At 41.9% G+C, this 27,679-nt stretch overlaps 1 protein-coding gene and 1 long non-coding RNA gene across 2 annotated transcripts in view; one reads left to right on the plus strand and one right to left on the minus strand.

The window, feature by feature from the left end:
* LOC126484535 (uncharacterized) overlaps positions 1 to 27,679 on the plus strand; it is a 48,558-nt gene that overhangs the window by 14,274 nt on the left and 6,605 nt on the right. Inside the window, exon 2 of the long non-coding RNA XR_007587871.1 lies at positions 24,174 to 24,268. This is a non-coding gene — a long non-coding RNA (uncharacterized LOC126484535). The remainder of the gene's footprint in view (positions 1 to 24,173; positions 24,269 to 27,679) is intronic.
* Positions 1 to 27,679, minus strand: part of LOC126484534 (neuferricin) — a 57,113-nt gene that overhangs the window by 1,004 nt on the left and 28,430 nt on the right. The window contains exons 2-3 of the mRNA XM_050108082.1: positions 25,992 to 26,132; positions 25,727 to 25,913 (exon numbers count right to left, since the gene is read on the minus strand). Coding sequence (XP_049964039.1) covers positions 25,727 to 25,913; positions 25,992 to 26,132 — 328 coding nt within the window. The remainder of the gene's footprint in view (positions 1 to 25,726; positions 25,914 to 25,991; positions 26,133 to 27,679) is intronic.

Here is a 27,679-nt window from a genome sequence, read left to right on the forward strand (position 1 = left end):
AGTTCGACTTGTGTGATGACAATCTCAGACATATTAAATTGAAGTACCAAAGTAAATCTTTCAGCTTGTGTCTTTCATGTGACCATATAAGAAACATGTCACCAACGTAACAGGTGAAAGTGTCAGTTTCTCAGTATGTTTCCAGGGATGCTTCTTTGATGTGTTTCATACACATATTGGTCTCAACGGGTAGGGTGAACTGCTCATGGACACTCCATCAGTCAGTTCACAGTACATCTTGTCAAAAAGAAAATGTGAAGAATTTCTGAGCAATGACAATCGATGTTTCCTGTAGGGATGCTCTGGCATAAAGAAAAATTAAGCTTAAACTGACAAAGATCTTTCTGAGGCACTGCATAAATTTCATGGAATTATGAAAATGACTTTCACATTTCCCAGGCATTTAAGGTAATTGCCTAATTGATATTCAGCCTTTATGCTCATAAACATGAACACAATTTTTTAGTTCAATGGACTTCACTCACACATTAATATTTTTGAGTGGTTCTGTGGAGCTACTGTTGCTATCATTGAGTAGCACTGGGCTTCACAGTTGCCAAGGGCACAAAAGACGACTCTTTTAAACTGGTCCGAAACATATTGCACCATCCTCGTGTTTTGCATAATTTGTGTTCTTTCCCCTAGCAACATATTACTTAACACTCTTTTTGACCACATGAAACTGCTACATACAACCAACTGTGTAATGGAGGTCTAAGTAACCTGCATTCTCAGTGCAGTTCAGTAGAGTGCTGAGTTGATATACACCACAGTAACACCATTAAAACATTCAGTTATCTATTCGGGAGACACAAAACATGGAACATCTGCCTCATATTGATAGCCTGCAGTCAACATCAGCTTATGACCACTATCTATAATTTGTGTCTCTTGGGTACACCGGGAAGTGTGCAATACAAATGTCCATTGAATTTTGGAGACAGCTGGTGGGCTATGTCAACCCAACAGAATGCAATTGTCTTCCCATGATCAATGTGGCCTCTGGGCATTCATTACAAACAACAGTACTAATGCCCCAGAAAAACCGTGCATGAAGAAAATGGAATGGAATCTGTATCAACGGCATTGAGTTCTCTTGACTAACAAGATGCTTGACAACTGTTGTAGAAAAGTGTGGCAGCAGCTAGATACCAATACACATCTCAGACATATACTCCTACAGGATCATCAGACCGATGGGGTACTCTTGAGGGCAATTTCAGGGCTGTGCAGTATTGAGACACGATCCTACAATCTACTGTTCAGTCCTACAGTACAGGGTTCATCCATCAAGACAATTATGCAGACGCAGACTTCATCAAACTTGTTGACACCTCCCTCCAGCAGGCAGGACTCAGCCAAGTGGAATTTTTTAAGTGTCTGTTTGTATGACTCAGACTATTCGTCCACGAGACTCAGAGGGCCATAGACATGGGTTCCCAGGTAGATGCCATGTTTCTTGACTTCTGCAAGGCATTTTATACAGTTCCCCACAGTCGTTTAATGAACAAAGTAAGAGCATATGGACTATCAGACCAATTATGTGATTGGATTGAAGAGTTCCTAGATAACAGAATGAAGCATGTCATTCTCAATGGAGAGAAGTCTTCCGAAGTAAGAGTGATTTCAGGTGTGCCACAGGGGAGTGTCGTAGGACCGTTGCTATTCACAATATACAAAATGACCTTGTGGATAACATTGGAAGTTCACTGAGGCTTTTTGCGGATGATGCTGTAGTATATTGAGAGGTTGTAGCAATGGAAAATTGTACTGAAATGCAGGAGGATCTGCAACGAATTGACGCATGGTGCAGGGAATGGCAATTGTATCTCAATGTAGACAAGCGTAATGTACTGCAAATACATAGAAAGAAAGATTCTTTATCATTTAGCTACAATATAGCAGGTCATCAACTGGAAGCAGTTAATTCCATAAAATATCTGGGAGTAGGCATTAGGAGTGATTTAAAATGGAATGACCATATAAAATTAATCATCGGTATAGCAGATGCCAGACTGAGATTCATTGGAAGAATCCTAAGGAAATGCAATCTGAAAACAAATGAAGTAGGTTACAGCACACTTGTTCGCCCACTGCTTGAGTACTGCTCACCAGTGTGGGATCCGTACTAGATAGGGTTGATAGAAGAGATAGAGAAGATCCAACGGAGAGCAGTGCGCTTCATTACAGGATCATTTAGTAATCGCGAAAGCGTTACAGAGATGATAGATAAAACTCCAGTGGAAGACTCTGCAAGAGAGACGCTCAGTAGCTCTGTACGGGCTTTTGTTGAAGTTTCGAAAACATACCTTCACCAAGGAGTCAAGCAGTATATTACTCTCTCCTACGTATATCTCGTGAAGAGATCATGAGGATAAAATAAAAGAGATTAGAGCCCACACAGAAGCATATCGACAATCTTTCTTTCCACAAACAATACAAGACTGGAATAGAAGTGAGGACCGATAGAGGTACTCAAGATACCCTCCACCACACACCATCAGGTGGCCTTCAGTGTGTAGATGTAGATGTAAAAGTGTGCTGGTTGTGGTGATAGATAATGTGAATCCTTACAATTACATAGCATTCTGTCACAAGTGGTAATAAATGTGTATTGTGAAGAAAATAGGATGTAGCAGAATAGCCTTGTCAAACTATGATTTGACCTGCGCAAAATTGCTTTACAAACAACTGAATTGGTATTCAACTCAACAATTATTACTTTTTAACACATTCAGAATCAGACAAAATTGGTCCATGAGAAACACCTAAAATCAAATTCAAAATGGCGGCCTCTATTCAAAATAATTTTGTTAGTATAAAATTAAATGTTTTAATGTGTTATTTTAGTGGCTGTAATATTTGAGTAACATTTTCTCGTTTCAGGTAAAGTTTACTAAATATGGCTGCTGCTTGACAGTACAGAGTGCACATAAAGTCTGGGAACACTTTCAATTATTTATTGCACTAGAACCAAACATTGTACAGATATCAAAAATATGTGTCATTTTAAACAGAAACCATGAAACTTCCTTCCCCCCCCCCCCCCCTCATGTATACTGCCAAGTGTAATTTGGTAATTTGCCACTAGTCAGCGCTAGTCGCAAACATGGCAAGTTCAGGTGCAGAGCGAGCTTTCTGTGTGTTGGAGTTCATGAAATGGCCTCCCCCGATCACCAGATCTCACTCCGTGTAACTTTTTCTGTGGGGACACATTAAAGATCTGGTGTATGTACCGCCTTAACCACGTGAAGTAGCAGAGCTCTGGGAGGGAATACGGGAAGCGACTGCCACAGTCGACAATGCCATGCTGGAAAGGGTATGGCAAGAATTCGATTACCCTATTCACATCTGCCGGGTCACTCATGGTTCGCATATCGAATGTTTGTAACAAAAACTTTCACAGTTTCTCTTCAAAATGCAATATGTATGACATCTGCACAACATTTAGTTCTTGTGCCATAAATAATTGAAAGTGTTCCCGGACTTTATGTACACCCCGTATTGTAGTATTTGCAAAAAAATATTTCAAAGGTGGTCAAGAGGCAGTCACACTAACGTTGCAGGCTGGCGATAGCACAAATGCAGCCAGTAAATACCAGGGAAGTGATGTCTTAGTAAGTGCTGGAAACAGTGCGCATGTGTCATCTCGAAAAACTCACACTGGTAAGAAAAGCAGAGACATACTGAATAAACAACAATTGCCCAGTAATACCTACATGTATTTAAAAGACAAGTGTCCATTTAGCTGAAGGACCATTTTTTGCCCCAACTGACTGCTTGTTTTGTCGAACTAATGTGGATTTTTTTTTTCCTTCAAAATACAAACTGAAATTAGATCAAGTTAAATTATGAATGTTCATATTTGCTGAACACTTCAAAAAATGCTGTGAGGAACTCTGTCATGAACAGTCTTATGCGATAAAATTACACACAGAATATTTTCTTTCAGATCTGCATGCTCCTAACTGCATCTACCACCATACATATTCTGCAAACTTTCATAGTGCGAAATATATTCATCTAGAATATGCATGTATCAAACATTTCTCAAAGAAGCAGAAACAAGGTTGCCCAATCAACAAACAACAAGAAGTAAACTTGCTAAAGACATGCACTTACCTTGAGCCTAATGACAAGGAGCAATTGTCCAGATTCAGGCGCATAGTTTTTGCAATATCACTTATTTAATTGTTAGGGGATTTGTTCATATCTGTCTATTATGAAAAAAAATTATTTATACTTATCACTAAAAATTAAAATTATTTTTATGTTCTTTAAAAAAATCTGATATTTAAATATAACTTCCATACCTACACTGACATTAAAGGCTTGTTTTTATTACCCAAAATATTACAAAATATCTTCAAACTAAGTAATCAATAGTTCAAAAAACAGGAAAGTTTTTAATCTGATTTTATGGTGCTTTCCCACAGTCCAAATTTTGACTTCAATCACATGAGAAGCAATTTTGCCCAGGTTTATGGTTCATATTTTCACAATATGGTTGGACTAGAAGCATGGTGGGCTCCAGTAGGCAAGAATAATACTTTGCTGTATAACACTTATATATTAATTTTAAGTTCTTGATAGGAGTCATTCCAGCTGGGGTAACTCATGGAGTGAATAGACACAGGAGGATAAATAATTTGGTATAAAACAATTTTTACTCGAAAGGGAAGTTTCATGACATCAGAGCAACAGGCATGACATGATAAATCTATGGAACATCAAGGTATTCATGGAGAAGAAAATCTACCAACAGGCTAGTATGATTTAAAATTCTGTTTCAGATGTACTGAGAAAGGTGTGTGAGTGAAAAATGGTAAGACAAAGGAAGGCTGTTTCTGGAATGTTGGTGGTATGACTGAAGAATAAGAAGAGGGTTCGGAATTGGTGTCAGAAGTGGTTCTTTTGGTATATAGGGAGGAATAAATTAGAATGTAAGGTGCAAATTATGACTTAGTGGCACTTGGAATCTTCAAACAATGGAGCTCAGGTTAGGAGTGGCAGGAACTACTACACACATCGAAAAAAGTTTTGCATCACCTTGGTTCTGAGAGTTCTGGAACCTGTACAGAAAATTGGAATAAAGATCAACATGCACATCATTTCTGCCTTTCTATTGCTCATGAAAACCACACATTTCCTGTTGTACCACCATACAGCAAGACTTTCAGAGCTGGTGGTCCAGATTGCTGTACATGCCGGTACGTTTAGTACCCAGTAGCACGTCTTCTTGTATTGATGCATGCCTGTATTCGTCGTGGCATACTATCCACAAGTTCATCAAGCCACTCTTGATCCAGATTGTCCCACTCTTCAACAGTGATTCGGCATAGATCCCTTTGAGTGGTTAGTGGGTCTCGTTGTCCATAAACAGCCCTTTTCAATCTATCCCAAGCATGTTCAATAGGGTTCATATCTGGAGAACATGCTGGCCACTCTAGTCGAGCGATGTCATTATCCTGAAGGAAGTCATTCACAAGATGTGCATGATGGGGGACGTGAATTGTCGTCCATGAAGACGAATGCCTTGACAATACGCTGGCGATATAGTTGCACTATTGGTCGGAGGATGGCACTCATGTATCATGCAACCATTATGGCGCCTTCCATGACCACCTGGAGCATATGTCGGCCCCACATAACGCCACCCCAAAACAACAGGGAACCTCCACCTTGCTGCACTCACTTGACAGTGTGTCTAAGGCGTCCAACTTGACCGAGTTGCCTCCAAACACGTCTCTGATGATTGCCTGGTTGATGGCATATGCGACACTCATCGGTGAAGAGAACATGATGCCAATCCTGAGCGGTCCATTCTGCACATTGTTGGGCCCATCTATACTGTGCTGTATGGTGTCGTGGTTGCAAAGATGGACCTCACCATGGACTTCAGAAGGGAAATTGCGCATCATGCAGCCTACTGTGCACAGTTTGAGTCATAACACGACCACTTGTGGCTGCACGAAAAGCATTATTCAACATGGTTGCATTGCTGTTAGGGTTCTTCTGAGCCATAATCCCTAGGTAGCGGTCATCCACTGCAGTTGTAGCCCTTGGGTGGCCTTAGCGAGGCATGTCATTGATAGTTCCTCTCTCTGCATTTCCTCCAGGTCCGAACAATATTGCTTTGGTTCACTCTGAGACACCTGGACACTTCACTTGTTGAGAGCCCTTCCTAGCACAAAGTAACAATGCAGATGAGGTCAAACCATGGTATTGACCATCTAGGCATGATTGAACTAGAGACCATACGTGTCATGTACCTCCTTCCTGGTGGAATGGCTGGAACTGGTCAACTGTTGGACACCCTCCATCTAAGAGGTGCTGCTCATGCATGGTTGTTTACATCTTTGGGAGGGTTCAGTGAAATCTATGAACAGTCAAAGGGACTGTGTCTGTTGATACTATACCCACAGTAAATGTCTATCTTCAGGAGTTCTGGGAACTGGGGTGATGCAAAACTTTTTTTTATGTGTGTATGAACCTAATAGTGAGAGATCAATAATAGGTGCACCCCATATCTAAAGAATTAAATATCTTACTTGCCCCAGGAGTGGTTGTGGATAAGTATGTGTGTTCTGTGAAGAGTCATAACAGAAGCTTGTTCCATGAGCGTAGTAATGTACCTGTAAATTACAGTACATTGTAGGTGAATCCTTGAATAACCTTGTCTGATAGTGGCTGCTGATGTTTTTGTTGTTGTCTGCAGTCCGAAAACTGGTTTGATGCAACTCTCCACACTACTCTATTCTGTGCAGGCATCTTCATCTCCAAAAAATGACTGCAACTTATACCCATTTGAACGCGCTTACTGTATTCATCTCTTGGCCTACCTCTACAATTTTTACTCCCTACACTTCCCTTCATTACCAAGCTGACTATTCCTTCATGACTCTGGATGTGTCCTATAATGGATCCCTTCCTTTAGTCAAATTGTGCCATAAATTCCTTTTTTCTTCAATTCAATACACCACCTCCTCATTAGTTACTCAATATATCCATCCAATCTTCAGCATTCTTCACTAACATCACTCTTCAGACACTTTTATTTTCTTCTTTTATGAATTCTTTACCATCCACCTTTCACTTCAGTGCAAGACTACACTCTGCATAAATAGCTTCAGAAAAGACTTACTTAAATTTTCATTAGATGCTAACAAATCTCTATTTTGCAGAAATGCTTTTCGTGCAATAATCAATCTCCATTTTGTATTTCGTCTACTTCGAAAATCGTCAGTTATTGTCCAAACAGCTTAACTCATCTACAACTTTTAATGCCTCGTTTCCTTGTAAAATTCCTTCAGTATCACCTGATCTAACTCTACTACACTCCATTACCCTTGTTTTACTTTTACTGATATTCATACTATGAGCTCTTTTCAAGACACTTCCCATCAACTGCTCATCCAAGTCCTTTGCTGTCTCTTCAAAGATTTTATTTCTTCTAACTGCACTTTAATTCCTTCTTCAAAGTTCTTCTTGGTTGCCTTTACTACTTGCTCAATGTACAGACTGAATAATTAACAACAGGGATAGGCTATGACCCTGTCTCATTTCCTTCTTGACCACTGATTCCTTTTCATGTTAGGGGGTTGCAATTCTTCTTCTTCTTCATCATCATCATCATCATCATCATCATCATCATCATCATCATCATCTTCTTCTTCTTCTTCTTCATCATCATCATCATCTTCTTCTTCTTCTTCTTCATCATCATCATCATCATCTTCTTCTTCTTCTTCTTCTTCTTCTTCTTCTTCTTAAAGGAAAGGTGGTTATAGTTTTGATGGAGAGACATTAAAAATTGGCAATGAATGACCGAAAGCATGGTTAGTACTGAATTACTGAGTTACAACTAGGCATGGATCTAACAGAAACATTCTACCAAACATATTTAAATAACTTAAAAATTATATGTAGTGCAATTAATGTCTGAAATAGGGACTAGTGATACAATGTTCAAGCAAGAGTGGAGGAGAATGCTGTTACAGTAGTGCATCTCCCACAGTGAGGGAATATTTTTGGCACTGTAAAAACAAACATCACATGCTTAAGCTTAGGGATGTTGTTGTTGTTGTGGTCTTCAGTCCAGATGCAGCTCTCCATGCTACTCTATGCTGTGCAAGCTTCTTCATCTCCCAGTACCTACCGCAACCTACATCCTTCAGAATCTGTTTAGTGTATTCATCTCTTGGTCTCCCTCTACGATTTTTACCCTCCATGCTGCCCTCAATACTAAATTTGTGATCCCTTGATGCCTCAGAATATGTCCTACCAACCGATCCCTTCCTCTAGTGAAGTTGTGCCACAAATTTCTCTTCTCCCCAATTCTATTCAATACCTCCTCATTAGTTATGTGATCTACCCATCTAACCTTCAGCATTCTTCTGTAGCACCACATTTCGAAAGCTTCTATTCTCTTTTTGTCTAAACTATTTATCATCCACGTTTCACTTCCATACATAGCTACACTCCATACAAATACTTTCAGCTTAGGGATAAGTGGAACATAATCACAAGTGCCTCCTGAATAGCCTAGAATTTTGGTAGCTAGCCTCTTATAACTGACAATATTGGCGGAAGAAAGTGCTAACCTTCAAATTAATTTAATTGGATATCTATCCAATTACATTATATTGTCAAAAATTGATTATTTTCATTGTTATAACCTTCAAATTAATAATAATCAGTCTCATCATACATCTGCCATGGTATAAGCTGCACTGCATCCAGCTGACAAGTGGTTCCATTTGGAAAGTTAGAAAGCATCTGCTGTCTACATACATTGTTTTGCCTTACTATATTAATGTTCTTTTCTTTGGGTGAAAACTGTGGCATGCCACAGGATCACCATGGCAGTGACATCGAAATCTTGTAATTGAGTAAACAGATGGATGTAATCGTGATGCAGATCCTGTTTACACACCATGAAATTCAGCTAATGTTGAAAATATTGTAAGTGTGGCTTAGCATTATATTGCCACCAGTCCAACCTCAAAAGGTTGATATACATAGCACTTGTTTACATTTTGGAGAATTCTTTAATGTTAGCAATATATAAATTTAATGTATTGTATACCAATGAATGCATGTACTGTTGTTACAGTCCCTGGTTCATTTTACCTTGTAACAATAAAAATAACCTGTAATGAATTTGTTTAAGGGTTAGCACTGTTCAGGCCCTAATGTTAAACACTGTGTGTTAGCTCTATTTTTAATTCTGTTTTATTTTTTTACGAATGTTTGTGCGTTTATTTTTAGGAAGGAGTACAGTCTTGATTCACTGAAATAGAGGTAGATAGCAAATGAAAATTTCAGAGGGGTGAATGAAAAATATCAAGTGAATGCAGACTTTTTAAGTATTTCACTCTAAAAAAGAGACAGAGAGGCAATTCCCAGCAAGAAAATATGATGGACCACATTCTATTAATAGAGAGAGGGGGAAGAGAGAAGGGGGGGAGAGGGGGGGGGGGAGAGAGAGAGAGAGAGAGAGAGAGAGAGAGAGAGAGAGAGAGAGAGAGAGAGAGAGTTATTTGCTACTATGCTGAAAACCTTCAAGTGAATAATGAAGAAAACTAAAACCTAAAATTGCTTTCGTAGTGCTGCAACTGCACTTAACAAAAACTCACATGGTTTCTTCCTGTGTTTTACTTTTGTGTTTTTTGCAACTCTTCACCATAATGTCCATTATAATTATCCGGGCTGTTATGCCGTGGTCGGTTGATGAATTCTGTGGTGATTCCCAACATTTCGTCTCCGACTGCGGGAGACATCTTCAAGGGGGTCCGTAGCTTGATGGAAGGTCCAACACACACACTGGCTCGCTACTGACTGCCGCTAAATTCCGTGTCCGCGCGCCCCCGCGCCGCGGCGTGACGTCACGTGTTTTGAAAACGTCAGTGCAATTGGCCGCTGTCTGTCGCCGTCGATCGCCGTTGCCATCACCCAGTAGTGGACGGGTGGTACACATCTTCTTTAACACCGGCATCCATATACCGTTTAATTTGACGCCCTCCTCCTTTCGGTTGAAATTATTTGGGTGTTTAGCGATTTCGATTGCCTCCCTGTAGAGCCTTTCGTAGTATCCGCTCGTGGCCGCTAGTACTTGCGTCTCCTCGAAACGAATATTGTGGTTCCCTGGCTGGAAAGCATGCTCCGCAACAGCTGATCGTTCCGTTTCTCCTCTTCTACAATTTCCCTTGTGCTCTTCCAAACGTTTAGAAACAGTTCTTTTGGTGGTACCCACATAAACATCACCACAGCTGCATGGGATCCTATACACTCCAGATTTTTCCAATGGTTTGCGAGCGTCCTTGGCAGGCCTAAGGTATTCCTGTATCTTCCTGGTGGGCTTGTAAATTACGGTAATATTCCGCTTCGTCAAGATCCTCCCTATTCTTTCCGTTACATTTTTAACAAACGGCAGGAAAACTTTAAATTTTGCAGTAGCCTGTACGTCAGTATGATTTCTGCGTGGCTGCCTCAACGCACGTTTTATTTCGGCGGACGAATATCCGTTCTTCGTTAGTGCATTGTGGAGATGTTCTATCTCAGCGTCGAGCAACTCAGGTTCACAAATATTTCTAGCTCTGTCCGCTAACGTCTTGATAACACCCCGCTTCTGTTGTGGGTGGTGGTTCGAATCCCGGTGCAAATAACGGTCCGTGTGCGTGGGTTTGCGGTACACTGAGTGGCCCAAACTGCCATTTTCGTTTCTAAACACAAGCACATCGAGGAAATGTAGTTTGCCGTCTACCTCCTCCTCCATTGTAAACTGAATTCTTGAGTTTATACTGTTCAGATGTTCGTGGAACCGGCTTAGTTCCTCCCTACCATGTCTCCACAACACAAACGTGTCATCCACGTATCGGAACCATACCTTTGGTGCACTAACGAAGAACGGATATTCGTCCGCCGAAGTAAAACGTGTGTTGAGGCAGCCACGCAGAAATCATACTGACGTACAGGCTACTGCAAAATCTAAGGTTTTCCTGCCGTTTGTTAAAAATGTAACGGAAAGAATAGGGAGGATCTTGACGAAGCGGAATATTACCGTAATTTACAAGCCCACCAGGAAGATACAGGAATACCTTAGGCCTGCCAAGGACGCTCGCAAACCATTGGAAAAATCTGGAGTGTATAGGATCCCATGCAGCTGTGGTGATGTTTATGTGGGTACCACCAAAAGAACTGTTTCTAAACGTTTGGAAGAGCACAAGGGAAATTGTAGAAGAGGAGAAACGGAACGATCAGCTGTTGCGGAGCATGCTTTCCAACCAGGGAACCACAATATTCGTTTCGAGGAGACGCAAGTACTAGCGGCCACGAGCGGATACTACGAAAGGCTCTACAGGGAGGCAATCGAAATCGCCAAACACCCAAATAATTTCAACCGAAAGGAGGAGGGCGTCAAATTAAACGGTATATGGATGCCGGTGTTAAAGAAGATGTGTACCACCCGTCCACTACTGGGTGATGGCAACGGCGATCGACAGCGACAGACAGCGGCCAATTGCACTGACGTTTTCAAAACACGTGACGTCACGCCGCGGCGCGGGGGCGCGCGGACACGGAATTTAGCGGCAGTCAGTAGCGAGCCAGTGTGTGTGTTGGACCTTCCATCAAGCTACGGACCCCCTTGAAGATGTCTCCCGCAGTCGGAGACGAAACGTTGGGAATCACCACAGAATTCATCAACCGACCACGGCATAACAGCCCGGATAATTATAATGGACATGATATTTCCAGCCGTGAAAGTTTACATTTTAGTATCAGACGCCTCTACGGGGAGGAGATGTCAAGAGAAGTGCGACGCCTGGAAGGACTCCAGAAGAAGAGAGTGCAGCTTTTGTGTTCCCTCACATTCCTGTCTCGTTGCAGAGCCGTCGGCGTTATACCGAAGTGTCTGAAGATAAAGCGACTGTTCTATTCGGGAAAGGCACAACGCATTTTCAAACGGACTGAGGAGGCCTTACTACGAGAGGGCATTCAGCAGACCCGACGGGACTTGGCAAGCACAAACTGTAAGTTAATGTCTCTCCATATTACAATCAGTAACAAACTGTGCATCGGTGACTGGGATAAAATTGATAGACTACTGCATGATATCATGGGGAAGCGTATGTTGACGACGTCTAGTGGACAGAAGAAGAAGTTTGATAATTTGCTACCTAATCAGACTGTTCGGCATTTAGACGTTTCCCGGACCGTTATCAATTTGTCCAAACATTCTTTATCTGACGATGAGACATCTGTGCTTGCCAAGGGAGGAAATTTTGCTGTTAGTCCGCGTTTTGTGCCCACGGAAGAAATTGTAGCCAATGTAGAAGCAGGAATTCGCAGTGTAGATTCTGTAACAGCTGAAGAAATCCGTATAGAAACAGTGAGAATATTAGCCAATGCAAAACCGCCGAAAAGTAATATAACTGTGGGTGAGAGAGGAGCCTTAAAACTCCTGAATGACGACAATAGTATTTTGGTTCTCCCAGCTGACAAAGGAAGCGCAACGGTGGTTATGGATGTGGCCGACTATCAGAGAAAAATTACGGATCTACTGGATCCGCAAGCATATAGGAAGCTGAATAAGGACCCCCGCAGAAAGGTCTCTGCAGTTCGGTTGCGCTACCACCGAGGCTTTATGGATTGCCCAAAATTCATAAAGAAAATGTTCCGTTAAGACCGATACTAAGTGCAATTGTTTCGCTCACCTACTCGTTAGCCAAGTTTTTGACTACGCTGTTAAAACCACATGTGGGCCGTTCGGACTCGTATATAAAGACTTCGACACATTTCATCAGCAGATTGAATGGCATAGTGGTCCAGCCGGAGGACATATTGGTCAGCTTCGATGTGGTATCGCTGTTTACCATGGTTACACTTAATGATGTATTGGAACAGCTGGATCAAATTTTTCCTGCCGATATCTTAGAGCTGTTTAAGTGTTGTTTGACGACCACATACTTCAAGTGGAATGAACAGTTTTATGAGCAAACGGATGGCGTGGCTATGGGAAGCCACCTAAGTCCCGTAATTGCTAACTTCTTTATGGAGAAATTCGAAGAACAAGCATTAGGTACTGCCAGCAAGAAACCAAATGTATGGTTCCGATACGTGGATGACACGTTTGTGTTGTGGAGACATGGTAGGGAGGAACTAAGCCGGTTCCACGAACATCTGAACAGTATAAACTCAAGAATTCAGTTTACAATGGAGGAGGAGGTAGACGGCAAACTACATTTCCTCGATGTGCTTGTGTTTAGAAACGAAAATGGCAGTTTGGGCCACTCAGTGTACCGCAAACCCACGCACACGGACCGTTATTTGCACCGGGATTCGAACCACCACCCACAACAGAAGCGGGGTGTTATCAAGACGTTAGCGGACAGAGCTAGAAATATTTGTGAACCTGAGTTGCTCGACGCTGAGATGGAACATCTCCACAATGCACTAACGAAGAACGGATATTCGTCCGCCGAAATAAAACGTGCGTTGAGGCAGCCACGCAGAAATCATACTGACGTACAGGCTACTGCAAAATCTAAGGTTTTCCTGCCGTTTGTTAAAAATGTAATGGAAAGAATAGGGAGGATCTTGACGAAGCGGAATATTACCGTAATTTACAAGCCCACCAGGAAGATACAGGAATACCTTAGGCCTGCCAAGGACGCTCGCAAACCATTGGAAAAATCTGGAGTGTATAGGATCCCATGCAGCTGTGGTGATGTTTATGTGGGTACCACCAAAAGAACTGTTTCTAAACGTTTGGAAGAGCACAAGGGAAATTGTAGAAGAGGAGAAACGGATCGATCAGCTGTTGCGGAGCATGCTTTCCAGCCAGGGAACCACAATATTCGTTTCGAGGAGACGCAAGTACTAGTGCCCACGAGCGGATACTACGAAAGGCTCTACAGGGAGGCAATCGAAATCGCTAAACACCCAAATAATTTCAACCGAAAGGAGGAGGGCGTCAAATTAAATGGTATATGGATGCCGGTGTTAAAGAAGATGTGTACCACCCGTCCACTACTGGGTGATGGCAACGGCGATCGACGGCGACAGACAGCGGCCAATTGCACTGACGTTTTCAAAACACGTGACGTCACGCCGCGGCGCGGGGGCGCGCGGACACGGAATTTAGCGGCAGTCAGTAGCGAGCCAGTGTGTGTGTTGGACCTTCCATCAAGCTACGGACCCCCTTGAAGATGTCTCCCGCAGTCGGAGACGAAACGTTGGGAATCACCACAGAATTCATCAACCGACCACGGCATAACAGCCCGGATTATTATAATGGACATGATATTTCCGGCCGTGAAAGTTTACATTTTAGTATCTTCACCATAAATTCATACCCGTAACATCAATGCTAAAAATTCCCCAACTTTACATTTCTTCCTAGTAAAGTTTACCTCAAGTCTAAGTTCTTACTCAACATCTCACTTGACTTCATCCCATTTTCTTCCTATTGACATATGATTCGCACCACGAGTGGTGGCAGAATTAAGAGAATATTTTAGGCCATTGGGGAGAGGGGAAATGGGAGAGATAAAAAGCTGACATAACCCATGATTGGTGTTGCCAGCGCAACTTGCAACATTTAGCTTCACTGTGCAATTATGATACAACTACTGCTAGGTTGCAGCGGTAATGGAAAAACAAGACAGTTGACGCGATGTGTTCTGGACCGAGCCAATGCATGAAAAAAAATGAAATGAGCGTATGGCATCGTTGGCCGGGAGGCCCCTATTCGGGGAAGTTCGGCCGTCAAGTGCAAGTCTTATTTCATTCGATGCCACATTGGGAGGCTTGGCGCCGGTGATGAGGATGAAATGATGTTGAGGACAACACAATACCCAGCCCACGAGTGGAGAAAATCTCAAACCCAGCAAGGCATCGAACCCAGGCCCGCTTGCATGGGAGGCAGGCATGTTACCACCCAGATAAGCAGGCGGACTTTTTGCACGTATTTCTGATTTACTGTATTCAGCAACAGTATCAATCGTCAATCTTTTAAATTCAGACACTGAGTCTTGAAAAATATGCTCGATCATAACTGGGGAAACATTGCCCATTTCCGGCTAGTGAACTCTTACTGGTTTGTGACCTGTTAAGTCATACAATAGCCAGCGCAGCCACCACACCACACTAACACACACAAAATGAGCACATCTACTGGATGTGTGGAGAGGGGGAGTGGCCCTTCAGTGATGGGCATGCAGATAGCGTGAAAGCATCTTGTGAAATGTTGAAAATACACTTTTCATGCAGGTGACGTGCTATGACAGAGATATCACATGGAAATAGAACAAAGGTTTTGCAATAGCATATTTTAATGACTTTCGTGTTCAAATTTGACATGATACAGTTGCAACAACTACATACACTAACCATGTATGTAGTGTATATGCTTCACACAACACACACTGTAGATTGTAAACACTGGTAGCAGTGATAGAGGGCATGAATAGAAACTGTAGCACCTGAACTTCCTTTCAAATTTACATTTTACACAATGCACAGAAATTCATGGAGCCCACTTCTAATAAGCTTGCGATGTCAATTGGGAAAGTAAACTTGTTTTTTCATTTCTCTGTTTCTCTCATCAAGCCTAAAATAACACTTCAATGGTGGTGAGCATATGAAGTGCAGCTCATGAGAAAAGCAGTAAACAATAACAGCAATGGGGACAAAGTATGTCATTAAGTAGATGTCTGCATTTATGCTTCTGGTTTAACCATTTAGTTGCTCTGATGTTTTGGTTTGAGCAACATATTCATCAATTTTTACTTTTTTCTGGGCGAGAACAAAGGACGATTGCTGAAAAACATGTGTTTTGAAAATACAATTTGTAGCCATAGTATGTCAGAAAACAGCTCGATTACCTTGTACTCCAACCAAATTCAATTTTTTGATGGGTTTTTACTTGCTGTTATACATCTATGATTTTTTAAGAACTGATGAAAGTCATTACCACAAATTATTGTATAAACATTCTATTGCACATTTAATTTCCTTCCTTAGACAGGTTTTATAAAAATTATTGGAGAGGACTATGATTTTTAATTATACATGCCAATTACATGTGTTTTTGCTCGTATATTGTGGGGTTTTAACATTTTCCTCAATTCTGCATTTTCATCAATTTTGTTTTTTAAGTCTGGACCGCAAGAAAATGTAAAATAGGGGTTTCACTGTATTCTATTTTCTTATGTTTAGCTTCTCTAGTGTACTAATCTCTGATGTAAGATAGTAAAAATCACGTATCTGCTCCCAAAACTTTTCTAGGTATTGTTTTGTTTAAAATTAAATGTCCTTCACCATATTGCTATGACGGATAAAAACTAAAATGCAGTTGACAACCCAATAACTCAGATGGCAAACATACAGTGGAATGTAAGTGGTTAAAAAGAAAGGGTGTTCAGCCAGGAAAAGGCGAACCATCAAAGGTTGGTGAATGAGCACAAAGTGGTGGGGGATCACCACATAACAAATGGTGACAGCTAAAATAACAGTGCCCAATATGCAGCCTAGCTAAAATGATCTCCTCATGGTGAGAGCACCGAGATGAGGTCGGCCAGGCAGCTGGGAAAGGTTTAATTCCCTGGAGCTTGTTCCCATGAAGGGATGACCAGTTGTGATGTCAAAATGACACCACCTGCTGACAGACAGTATCACAGAGGTCATCAGAAGGAATAGAAGTATTAGTGGGCTGAGGTAGGAGGACTGCAGCCTTGGCAGCAGCGTTGGCGGCCTTGTTTCCTGTCAGACCGATGTGACCAAGAATCAACATAAACATCACAGTGGCTCCATCAACAGTGAGCAACTGGAAGCTTTCTTGGCCCCATTGCATTAAGGGATGGACTGTGTTCATCACACAGAAGCTCTGAAGGGCAGTGAGAGAATCGAAGCCAATGACACAACTGAACTGCTTGTGTTAACGGATGTACTGTGCGGCCTGATACAGGGTGAAGAGCTCTGCTGCAGATACTGAGCAGTGTTCCGGAAGCCAATACCAAAAATGGTCAGTGCTAATGACGAAGGCATACCTGACATCACAGTCAGAGATCCATCAGTGTACATGAAGGTACTATCGCTAAGTTCTGTGCAAAGGTCAAGAAACTTAGAGTAGTTTCCTTAGGAAGTGACTGAAGTCAAAGGTAAACAAGGCTACCGCACAAAACCAAGGTGGAGAAGGGTTCACACTCATTGGGAAAGTAGCCGGTAGTGTGAAGTTAAGCTGCCAGAGCAATAGCGAAGGTGACCCCCAAGAGGTAACAGAGAAGAGGGACATGCCCCATACTGGCGGTCAAAGGATCATTGAAGAAGGGAGCATAGGATGGGTGGCCAGGCATGGCAGACAAACATCACCTTGGTATGACAGGGGTAGTTCAGCAGCTTCTGCATACAGACACTTAACCAAGCTAGTGTAATAGGCACCACTGGCCAACAGTTTCCACGATTGTGGATTATAATTTAGATGGCGTAAGATTAATGGACATGCAGAAGCATAAACAAAACACCCACATTCTAGTTTCGAACGGACAAGGGATTGGTACAAACGTAGGAGGGTGCTCCAATTTGTTCCCCAGCAAGTACTGCTGAGGACGCACAGGATGATGAGGAACCGGGTATAGTGGACTGCCAGGTAAAGGACCAAGGTAGTTTCCTATCAAGCATGAGCCCCAGGGATTTTGTAGTTCCAGCAAGCAGAAGGGCAACACGCCCAAGATGTAAAGATGGTATAAGAAAGCCACTGTGCTGCCAGAAACTCATACGAATGGTTTTGTCAGTGGAAAAGCAAAAATCATTGTCAATGCACCATGAGTAAAGACGATTGAGACACTGCTGAGGACACCACTCAAGCAGACAAGTCCATGGGGAACTCCAATAGATTGCAAAATCATCAACGAAAAGGGAGTCAGAGATGCCCAGTGGGAGACAGGCTATAATACGGTTGTTGGCAACAGGTGCTCAGGACGGAGCCTGCAGGCACTCTGTTTTCCTGGATGAAGGTGTCCCACGAGGCCAAACCCAAATGTACCTTGAAAACTCTGTCTTCTAAAAATTCCCAAAGGAAATGGGGCAGAAACCCCACTTTTAGAAAGTACGGAGGATACCAGCCGTCCAGCATGTAAAGTAGGCTTTCTCCAAATAAAAAAACACAGCCACAGTCAGGGATTTCCACAGAAAACCATTCATGACATGGGTTGACAAAGTGACGAGATGGTCAGCTGCAGAATGGCATGCTTGAAATCCACACTATGCAGAGGTTGATAAATTGTGAGACTCCAGCCACTGTACCAGCCAGGCATGAATCATATGTTCCATCACCTTGCAAACAAAGCTGGGAGAGAAATGGGGCATTAGCTAGATGGAAGATGTTTATCCTTACCGGACTTAGGTATAGGTACAACAGTTGCTTCATGCCAGCATCTGGGATATGTGCCATCTGCCCAGATATGATTCTAAGTATGAAGGAGAAAGAGCTTGCCCACAACAGAAAGGTGCTGCAACATCTGAATGTGAACATTTTCCGGCCCTGAGGCAGAAGATCAGGATTAAGTGATAGCACGATCTAGCTCCCACATAGTAAAGGCAGCATTGTAGCATTCCCAATTCTGAAAGGAGCCTCCTCCACTGATTTCTGGTGTAGGCAGGGTGATAGTGGGTGGACCTCAAAATCTCTGCAAAGTAAAGGCCCAAAGTGTTGGATATAGCAAAGGGGTCCACAATGACACCATCTGCTCCAGTCAGGCCAGAAACTGGGTAATGGACTTGGTCCCAGAGAGCTGTCAGGGGTTGGCCCACATGATAGAAGAGGGGGTGGAACTCTTAAAAGAACTAGTAAATAAAATCCAGCTAGCATTTTTGCTATACTGAATAATGTGACAACATTGCGCACACAACTATTTATAATGAATGAAGTTTGCCATCGTAGGAAGGCCGAAGCGGATCGGAAAGAAATTTCAAGGTGGTCACAAGGTTTCAATTACATTTCCTGGAGGCAGAAAACATGTGAACACTGCAATTCCAAGAGCAGCTGCAATTCATCCTTGTTGGATCTAATGCCGTGAAATTCCATTGGAGGAGTCATGAGATGGAAATGGAACTAGGGAAAAAATGAAGGGTTGTCAACTCAGCAGCTGCCAAGTGCCAGCCTTTGAAGACTCACTGCTACAGGGTGCAGAGGCTGGAGATTCGTGCTCCATGAAGGGTTGTCAACTCAGCAGCTGCCAAGTGCCAGCCTTTGAAGACTCACTGCTACAGGGTGCAGAGGCTGGAGATTCGTGAAGGGTTTATCTGTTTAGCAAGAGTAATAGAAGGCAGATTTCAGACTACCTAACAGATCAAAACGAAAATTTCTGTTCCGACACTGACAATGTTGAGTGTTTATGGAAAAAGTTCAAGGCAATCGTAAAATGCGTTTTAGACAGGTACGTGCCGAGTAAAACGGTGAGGGACGGGAAAAACCCACCGTGGTACAACAACAAAGTTAGGAAACTACTGCGAAAGCAAAGAGAGCTCCACTCCAAGTTTAAACGCAGCCAAAACCTCTCAGACAAACAGAAGCTAAACGATGTCAAAGTAAGGAGGGCTATGCGTGAAGCGTTCATTGAATTCGAAAGTAAAATTCTATGTACCGACTTGACAGAAAATCCTAGGAAGTTCTGGTCTTACGTTAAATCAGTAAGTGGCTCGAAACAGCATATCCAGACACTACGGGATGATGATGGCATTGAAACAGAGGATGACACGCGTAAAGCTGAAATACTAAACACCTTTTTCCAAAGCTGTTTCACAGAGGAAGACCGCACTGCAGTTCCTTCTCTAAATCCTCGCACAAACGAAAAAATGGCTGACATCGAATTAAGTGTCCAAGGAATAGAAAAGCAACTGGAATCACTCAATAGAGGAAAGTCCACTGGACCTGACGGGATACCAATTCGATTCTACACAGAGTACGCGAAAGAACTTGCCCCCCTTCTAACAGCCGTGTACCGCAAGTCTCTAGAGGAACGGAGGGTTCCAAATGATTGGAAAAGAGCACAGATAGTCCCAGTCTTCAAGAAGGGTCGTCGAGCAGATGCGCAAAACTATAGACCTATATCTCTTACGTCGATCTCTTGTAGAATTTTAGAACATGTTTTTTGCTCGCGTATCATGTCATTTCTGGAAACCCGGAATCTACTATGTAGGAATCAACATGGATTCCGGAAACAGCGATCGTGTGAGACCCAACTCGCCTTATTTGTTCATGAGACCCAGAAAATATTAGATACAGGCTCCCAGGTAGATGCTATTTTCCTTGACTTCCGGAAGGCGTTCGATACAGTTCCGCACTGTCGCCTGATAAGCAAAGTAAGAGCCTACGGAATATCAGACCAGCTGTGTGGTTGGATTGAGGAGTTTTTGGCAAACAGAACACAGCATGTTGTTATCAATGGAGAGTCGTCTACAGACGTTAAAGTAACCTCTGGCGTGCCACAGGGGAGTGTTATGGGACCATTGCTTTTCACAATATATATAAATGACTTAGTAGATAGTGTCGGAAGTTCCATGCGGCTTTTCGCGGATGATGCTGTAGTATACAGAGAAGTTGCTGCATTAGAAAATTGTAGCGAAATACAGGAAGATCTGCAGCGGATAGGCACTTGGTGCAGGGAGTGGCAACTGACCCTTAACATAGACAAATGTAATGTATTGCGAATACATAGAAAGAAGGATCCTTTATTGTATGAGTATATGATAGCGGAACAAACACTGGTAGCAGTTACTTCTGTAAAATATCTGGGAGTATGCGTACGGAACGATTTGAAGTGGAATGATCATATAAAACTAATTGTTGGTAAGGCGGGTACCAGGTTGAGATTCATTGGGAGAGTGCTTAGAAAATGTAGTCCATCAACAAAGGAGGTGGCTTACAAAACACTCGTTCGACCTATACTTGAGTATTGCTCATCAGTGTGGGATCCGTACCAGGTCGGGTTGACGGAGGAGATAGAGAAGATCCAAAGAAGAGCGGCGCGTTTCGTCACTGGGTTATTTGGTAACCGTGATAGCGTTACGGAGATGTTTAATAAACTCAAGTGGCAGACTCTGCAAGAGAGGCGCTCTGCATCGCGGTGTAGCTTGCTCGCCAGGTTTCGAGAGGGTGCGTTTCTGGATGAGGTATCGAATATATTGCTTCCCCCTACTTATACTTCCCAAGGAGATCACGAATGTAAAATTAGAGAGATTAGAGCGCGCACGGAGGCTTTCAGACAGTCGTTCTTCCCGCGAACCATACGCGACTGGAACAGGAAAGGGAGGTAATGACAGTGGCACGTAAAGTGCCCTCCGCCACACACCGTTGGGTGGCTTGCGGAGTATCAATGTAGATGTAGATGTAGATGTAGATGATATCTACATAGGCTTCAGCATTCTCACTGGGTTGGTGTGTGGATTCCAGAGCAAAAAAAAATTGTGGTGCGCACTGGTGAAATGGAGGTTGGCCAGGTGAGCGTATCACACGGCAAGACCACTGAAGAGGATCTCCAAGTTGGCCAAGGAAAAGACCAGTTGCCTTTGTTTGATTTCTTGGAACCTTTGCAGTTAGCAGATAAAGACTCAGATGTTTGTTGTCTGGAGGGACACAAAAAGTCTTTGGGGGAGCATTCCTCACGTGTTTTCTGGCCTCCCGGTTATGTAGCAGGTGATTTCGCTTCCAGAGGTGAAAATTTGGGGGCTTGTTGCACATCTGGAGTAGCAGTAGATGGCGATGCTACTGTGACACTGGGCAATTTTACAATTGTGGTGCTTAATTTGAGGTAGCAAGTCTGCATGGACATGTGCTTTGTGGAGTGAGGTGTAGCAAGAATTGTACTGTAAGTGCCAGATGGTAAAACACGGGGCTTTCAATTAGCCAATATCTTGTGAGACACATGGTAAGGCACTTTTTCCTTCACCCAGATCTCCTGGATGGTCCGTTCATCAAGATACAAGGGACATTCTCGAAATGAGGCAGCATGGTTGCCATTGCAACTGATACAGTGGGGATAAAGAGACGGACAATTGCCCTCATGAGCAACCCTACTGCATTTGGCTGTGTTTTGGCAGGACATTGGAGTGTGTTTGTAATGTCGACACTGGCACCAGCACATTGAGTTTGGAATGTATGGTCTGATCATGATGACCTCATAGCCTGCTTTGATCTCTGATGGAAACACTATTCTATCAAATGTGATAAAAAAGAATGCATGTAGGCACTAAGGATGCATCAATCTTGTTCATGACCCAATGGGCTGCAGTAACACCCTGATCAGAGAGGTAAGTTTGAATTTCTCCCTTGGTCAGACCATCAAGCAGCCTAGTGTACATAACACCACATGAAAAATTCAGTGTTCAATGGGCCTCAACATGAACAGGATAGCCATGGAGAAACGAAGCTGCAAGCAATTGTTGTGCTTGAGAATCACAATTAGTCTCCAAAAGCAAAGTGTCATAGCATAAACGAGAGCAAGATTTCACAGGGTCAGCAACTGAATCGACACCTCTCTGAACAACAAACAGATTAACCGTAGCAAAGGACTGATATTCTTCAGTGCATGATACAGCGAGGAACCAAGGTGCAGCAGCTGGGTAAGTCTTGGGATCTTTATCCTCATTCCATTTATGTTTAATAGACGTAAATTTAGATGGTGATTGGCTCATTACGAGAAAATTCCCTGTGATTGCCAGCATCTCTGTTGGCGCATTCCTTCCAACTGCCCCCTCTTCCCTCCAACACAGAGGGGGCTCACCTGTCACCTGCCTTAGGTGATAGTTCGCTCCTCAGGTCACACCTCTTGAACTCCTGACAGAGGGACCAAATGGCAATTTGGGAAGGTAACAGCTCAAGCAATCACCCCTCCCTGGACCTTGCCTGTATCAGGGATACATGCAGAACCTACCTCTCAACCTCGGGCTGGGAATTACGTGTTACCCAGTAACCAGTTACGCACCAGATGCGTTGGCTGGCCTTCAGGGTGCACAGGGTGGAAGAAAAAACAAAGAGGAACCTCACATTCTGAAGCGGAGAAAGGTTAGGAGATGGAGAACAAAGAAAAAAAGAAAGAAGAAACAGTGAAGGGATGTTATGATGTCAGGCTACTGAAAATTCAGAACACATTCCTGAAAATATCCCAGATATGTTCCCCAAGGGAAGAGAAAAAGAATAGCAGAAGGATAGACATGCAGCATGGAAGGAAAAAGATGCTGCAAAGGCTGGAGCCTGGTGGTAGCCAAGCACTAACTCACCACATAGTGGTGAGCCCCCTAGGGGTTTTTTCTAGGTACTTTTTGATGAAGATAATGACCTACAATAGTGGGGACAATGTTACAAGTAAAGGATTTTGTGGGATTATTAACAATTTTTAGCCTGCATGGCACATTAAATATCTAAAAAATAATGTAATAATTTGCATAAAAAATTACGAAGAAGTTGATTTTGATACATGATTCACAAATTTAACCAAACATATAACGCACAATAATGCAAAACTATGTCCTCATGGATTAGCACTTTCTTCAACCCTCCCCTTAAATTGTTCTCAGTTGATCTACTGTGGATATTGGTTATGAATGTTTAGTTCAATCCGATAATCTGTTAACATCCAAGGGGAAATTGATGTCACTTTGGATCTAAAGTTCCTTTCTTCTCTACAGATGCATAACACTGTTAGCTATGGCTTATGTTATTAGTAATGCAGTCATGTTTCTTCTGTACATGTATCAACTGTAGTTTTGATTTATATAAAACTGTATTGTAATGGTAAGTCAAATTACACATTTTGGATGCACAATAACATCTACTGTAAAGTGATAATGAGTTTTATAGCGCCACATGTTTAGGCCGTAATTATAATATTTAAAGAGGCAAAAAACTATTTCATATTACAATTATATGGGAGATCACATCTGATAAAAGCAGTCACTTCAGCCACTTCGTGACTGAAAATGTTTACTTTGTAATGCACCACAAGGTGATAGTCAGATTGGCCTTTCGTGTTGAGTAAGATGTTAAATACTGACAAGATACTATGTGTCCACAAGGTAAGTAAAAAACTTACCTCTTACCACAATTACTCTAAGCATTGTTATTTTATAAATGTTTGTTCAATTCATTCTAATGCAAGTTCTTTGTCCCACAGATCTGATGATGCTGTTACAGAGAAACATATTGTATGGAACTATAATGAAAAGTTGCGACTAACAGAAGAGTATTTATTTATTTGATGATATCTTAGTAAGTTCAGAAGGAATCAGAAATTATTTTCTTTTATAAAGAGTAATTTCAGTTTTTTAAAAAAAGCATAGATTAAGTTCCTATAGTGATACAAGAGACTGGATATGAAGAAGCTCTGATACTGTCACACAAAAATTAATACACACTTACTGTAGGAGTAAAATAAAACACTCTTTGTGGTGAAGTGCTATGGGAGAATGGTTATAAGTTACAACTTTTATGCTATGAGACAGACAAATGATACTAAAGGAATATTCTTCTTAAGATAATGGTACAGTATAATGTTCAGGTACTACTGTGGTAGATGGTTACCTACAATGCAGCTAATTAATTATGATCAACATTATTTCTCCAATCAGTAATAATTTCCAAATTAATTAATGCAGATTAATCTCACTAATTATTTAAAAGTACATATTTACAAAATGATTTGGCTGTTTATAAATAGTATGCCTCATAAATAGATGCCAAGTCCAGAGGCAGGTGATTATATTTCTAATGTTCATACATGAATACTGCGATTTTTCTTATGTTTCATATTTCCCAGAAAACAGTCTGATGCTCAAGATCTAGTGAAAGCGTCCACCAGAAGAATAAATGCATTACAAGCAAAAACTGTGAAAAATTATTACACATGTTCCCAATCTAGTAATCGACTTGGAATCAATGAGTAAACTTGCTGTGTAGAAAACAGGATTACTGATTTGGTAGCAAAGTAGTTTTTAACAACATGCCCCCCTTTACCATCAGTAGAATTTCTTTCAAAATTCAATTATTTATTTTTACTGGTCATATTTCTTGCATTTTTAAATGGCTTTTCCCTACTCTTGTCCCGTTTCCTCTCATATCCCATTTGAATTTTCATTCTACTTGTCTTTTCTCTTCCTCTTTAATCTTAGTCTGCTCCTTCTATCATTTGTGAGATGATAGCTCACATGAAGCTTACCAATGTACAATCTTTGATCTCCAACGCTACCTGGTACCTTATCCTTCACCTTTGTCCCACTCTACCTGGCACCTTCTCCTAAATCTTTGTCTCCCCTTGCCTCTACAACAGGTGGATACCTCTCAACCTGGAGTCCGCATGACCTCCCCACCAACACCACCACACTCCTTTCCAACCTACCTCCACTAATCCCTTGTTCCTCCCTAAAGGAAAAACATCTAAGAAGTTAAGTGCTGGGCATTCATTAAAATTTTAAGTTTTTCTGAATGGAATTTTCTGTTTGAAACATTAACCATGTTTCTGGATTGTCTTTGTTTTGTTCTGGTGTTTGCCATCATCTACTGACTAGACATAATTAAAAATATATTTTTTTCTTTAGAGAAGGTTGCTGCAAGTTGATGTTTTTTGCCATTATTTCATGAAATGAAATTCACTCTAGTTCAAATCACTGGAGAACAGTATGTGTGAATAAAATGTGTGAATCACTAATCACCTATGTGCTCACAACTAACCTTCTTGTTGAGCACCAAACTCTACTTCCTGTATCATGACTCCATTCAACATTGCATGGAGGAAACATAAGCTTCAGTTTATTTGTATCAGCTTCTCTGGCTTTTGCTTGTTTGATCTTTTTCTGCACTTCACGTAAGTATGGTGTAGCTTTACCATCAGCATCATAATACCGCCCAAGGAGTTTACCTAAAAAAAAAGTGTGTTTAACAACACTAACTCCATGTAACACTGCTTACAAATTAAATATACTTATTCCTATCGCACCTTTGTACTTGTATTGTGTTTGATAAAATTTTGCCCAGTCTGATAAGCTTTTTAATTCTTCTGGTGACAAATCCAGTACTTCATCAATCAAACCACTTTCAGTGAACTCTCCAGTGACAAAGGCTCTAGATGCATCTCGTCCTGAAAGTAATTCAAAATTAAAATTTCACTGAACATTTGTGACACAGAAGTCATGTGACATTCACTCATTTGTTCATCACATTTTACTGACCTAGAGATTATTCTATCACAGCGTTGTAATTATTATTATTATTATTATTATCATATAACTACATTTTTATTTATCAAGAGTAACAATTATCTATGTGGTGTAAGAATAATGTCTGCTTCTGTAGCTAAATGGTCAGTATATCTGACTCACATGTGGAATACCCAGTTTCATTTCCTCATACTACCAAGGATTCATCCTTGGTGGAAGGAATGGGATGGCCATTTTAATCATCTCAATCCTTTTATCAAATGTATCAGTACCACCAATCTCTTTGTGGAACACCAGATTATGATAACATTGCAACCCTTCCACTGCAACAAACACTGCTGCCAAGATTATGATGGTGGACCAAACAGTGCAGCTGCCCATCACCACCCCTTCGCCAAATTCTTCTGCAACTGGAAGCACCTCCACCACAATGCGGCAGCTGTAATTTTTGCCATCACAGGTGACATCAGGGATGCCATTGTGTAGTATTGCATCAATGGCCAGTAACGCAGTTCCAGTACTAGCAGCTGCCATTGCCACACCACATCTTAGGACCTATGCAGCAGGGCACTTTTACTGCCACTACTGTCGCAGCAAAAAAGGGCACTCTATGTCAAGATGCTGCTGGTCTATTAACAACAGTGCAGAATCTCTACAGTGTTGCCCAGGTTAGGTAGTGGGCACTGTATTGTCCACAGAATCTCAGTGCCCAGACCTTCACCAGTATACTCAGGAGGCAAATACACTTTTCTACTACAATCTCAGCTGCCCCTATCTCCAGCAATGTTATCTAACATTGGAGTGCTGTTGTACCATCATATGCAGTGGTGTATCCTGACAGTACCAACCACCACCAATGATACATGCCAGGAGTGTCGCTGCCACAAAGGAACTATAGAGGAGAGGGATCAGTTCAGAAAATCAAACTTGCACATCAAAAGAGAAATCTCTTCGGTTTAATCGTGCAGTCTTGTCACTGGTAGCACTACTACCAGCTGTGGTGGGGAGTATGGATTTCTAATAGTCAACAAACTTTGTTAGTCAGCTATTTCACTTATGTCTCAATAGTACACTACTGGCCATTCAAATTGCTACACCACGAAGATGGCATGCTACAGACGCGAAATTTAACAGACAGGAAGAAGAAGCTGCAATATGCAAATGATTAGCTTTTCAGAGCATTCACACAAGGTTGGCGCTGGTGGCGACACCTACAACGTGCTGACATGAGGAAAGTTTCCAACTGATTTCTCATACACAAACAGCAGTTGACCGGCGTTGCCTGGTCAAATGTTGTTGTGATGCCTCGTGTATGGAGGAGAAATGTGTACCATCACATTTCCGACTTTGATAAAGGTCGGATTGTAGCCTATCGCGATTGCTGTTTATCGTATCGCGACGTTGGTACTGGCGTTGGTCGAGATCCAATGACTGTTAGCAGAATATGGAATTGGTGGGTTCAGGAGTG

This window comes from Schistocerca serialis, chromosome 6 (genome assembly GCF_023864345.2).
Source record: "Schistocerca serialis cubense isolate TAMUIC-IGC-003099 chromosome 6, iqSchSeri2.2, whole genome shotgun sequence".
In the NCBI taxonomy this organism is placed as follows: domain Eukaryota; kingdom Metazoa; phylum Arthropoda; class Insecta; order Orthoptera; family Acrididae; genus Schistocerca; species Schistocerca serialis.